Here is a 2103-nt window from a genome sequence, read left to right on the forward strand (position 1 = left end):
ACACTGGTGGTGGAGAGGGGACATGGGTGGCTTTGGTGGCACTTGGGGTCAGGAGCCCCATGTCTCAAGGCAGAGTGAGGTGGTGACAAGGATGTGGGGTGACTTTGGTGATACCTCGGGCTCTCGTTCCCCACCTCTCAAGGCACACTGGTGATGCTGAGGACGTGGGGTGGCTTTGGTGGCACTTGGTGTCAGGATCCCTGTCCTTTAAGGCAGTGTGGTGACAGAGGGCATGTGGAGTGGCCGTGGTGGCACTTTGGGCTCTTGTACCCCATCTTTCAAGGCACACTGGAGATGGAGAGGGGACATGGGTGGCTTTGGTGGCACTTTGGGGTCCGCAGCCCCACCCCGCAGGGCACAGCGAGGTGGCAGTAGGGCCACGGGGTGACCTGTCAGGGTGAGAAGCCCCACTCCCATGCCGGTGACGCTGTGGGGTGACACCGGGGGGTGGGGGGGCTCAGAACCCCCTGGCCTCCAGCCGCAGCGTCCCCCCAGCTGGTGGCACCTTCTTCTTGAGGCGGTTGAAGTCCTTGGCCGAGCGCCACAACCAGGTTTGCAGCTCCTTGAGCAGCCAGAAATCATCCATCTTCTTCAGAAAGTCATTGGGGGCCACCGGGGAGGTGCCGGGTGGTGCGGGGGACCCCCCAGCGGGGAGCGGGTACCCCAAGGAGGACATGACGCCGGCGATGCTGAGCACCAAGCCCTGCAGGCTGGAGCAGAAGTGGCCGAGGCGGTGACGCAGCTCAGCCGTCCCCTGCCCGTCCAGCGCCCGCAGGTAGCAGAGGAGGCGGCTGTAGGCACGGTAATTAGCGGCCAAACGAGCGTTGTCCGTTAGCCCCCGCCACAGGTCCAGGTCCACCGTGGCGCTGGGCACCCGCTCGACGCGCGCCAGCCGCGGGGGGGTGAAGTCGGGATGTAGTTCAGGTGGAAGGGACGGGGGGGGACAATGGTCAGGTAACATGGGGGACATCGAGGGGGCGGTCAGGGTGGGGACTTCACCCATCGTCCCCAGTCGCTGTGGTCCCCTGCGTGCCATGTCCCATGTTGCTGTGCCCGTTGTGTCCCCAGTCTCCATGTCCTCTGCAGCCCAGGTCTCCATGTCCTCATGCCACCATGTCCCCAGTCTCCATGTCCCTCACGCCCCAGGTTTTGGTGTCCCCAGTCTGGACATGACCCCCTCATCCCAGGTCTCCATGTCCTCATGGCCATCATGTCCCCACTCTCCATGTCCCCACATCACAGGTCTCAATGTCCCCAACCTGGACATGCTCTCCTCATCCCAGGTCTCCATGTCCCCCATGTCCCAGGTTTTGGTGTCCCCTATTTGGGCATGTCCCCCTTGTCTCCATGTCACCCTGCCCATCATGTCCCCCTTCCCATTAGGTGCCCAGTCTAGATGTCCCCCACATCCCAGGTCTCCATGTCCCCAGTCTGGACATGCCCAATACATCCCAGGTCTCCATGTCCCCATGCCCACCATGTCCCCACTCTCCATGTCCCCACATCCCAGGTCTCAGTGTCACCCAGCTGGACATGTCCACTATGTCCCTTTCATGTCCCTGGTCTCCATGCCCACCATGTCCTCATGTCCCCCTCCCCATGTCCCATGTCCCATGTCCCCAGATGGATGTACCCACCATGTCCCACGTCCCCAAGCGGATGTTCCCACCATGTCCCAAGTCCCCAAGTAGATCTTCCCACCACGTCCCATGTCCCCAACTGGATGTTCCCACCATGTCCCACATCCCCAAGTGGATGTTCCCACCATGTCCCATGTCCCATGTTCCATGTCCCATGTCCCATGTCCCCAAGAGGATGTTCCCACCATGTCCCATGTCCCATGTTCCATGTCTCATGTCCCCAAGAGGATGTTCCCACCATGTCCCACGTCCCCAAGTGGATGTTCCCACCACATCCCACGTCCCCAAGTGGATGTTCCCACCACGTCCCCATGCAGACACTCCCACCACACCCCAGCTCTCTCCATCACCCTCCCACCCATGTCCCCAGTGTCCCCAACCCCACACCATGGCAGTGCCACCCTCATCAGCCGGCAGCACCGGGGGCACATCAGGGCACAGACGGGGAATCCCAGTGCTGCCC

The 2103-nt window shown here is 62.1% G+C and overlaps 1 protein-coding gene across 1 annotated transcript; it reads right to left on the minus strand.

The window, feature by feature from the left end:
* Positions 1 to 457: 457 nt before the first annotated feature.
* On the minus strand, positions 458 to 1003 carry CLCF1 (cardiotrophin-like cytokine factor 1). Its single transcript, XM_010084303.1, has one exon. The coding sequence runs from the start codon at positions 1001 to 1003 to the stop codon at positions 458 to 460; it is 546 nt and encodes a 181-aa protein (XP_010082605.1).
* Positions 1004 to 2103: the final 1100 nt, after the last annotated feature.

Source organism: Pterocles gutturalis, unplaced genomic scaffold (genome assembly GCF_000699245.1).
Source record: "Pterocles gutturalis isolate BGI_N339 unplaced genomic scaffold, ASM69924v1 scaffold38161, whole genome shotgun sequence".
NCBI classification, from domain to species: Eukaryota; Metazoa; Chordata; class Aves; order Pterocliformes; family Pteroclidae; genus Pterocles; species Pterocles gutturalis.

What these genes read in the sequence shown, in the direction of transcription:
- CLCF1 (XM_010084303.1), bottom strand. Translation starts at nt 1,003, where the DNA reads ATGGGTGAAGTCCCCACCCTGACCGCCCCCTCGATGTCCCCCATGTTA.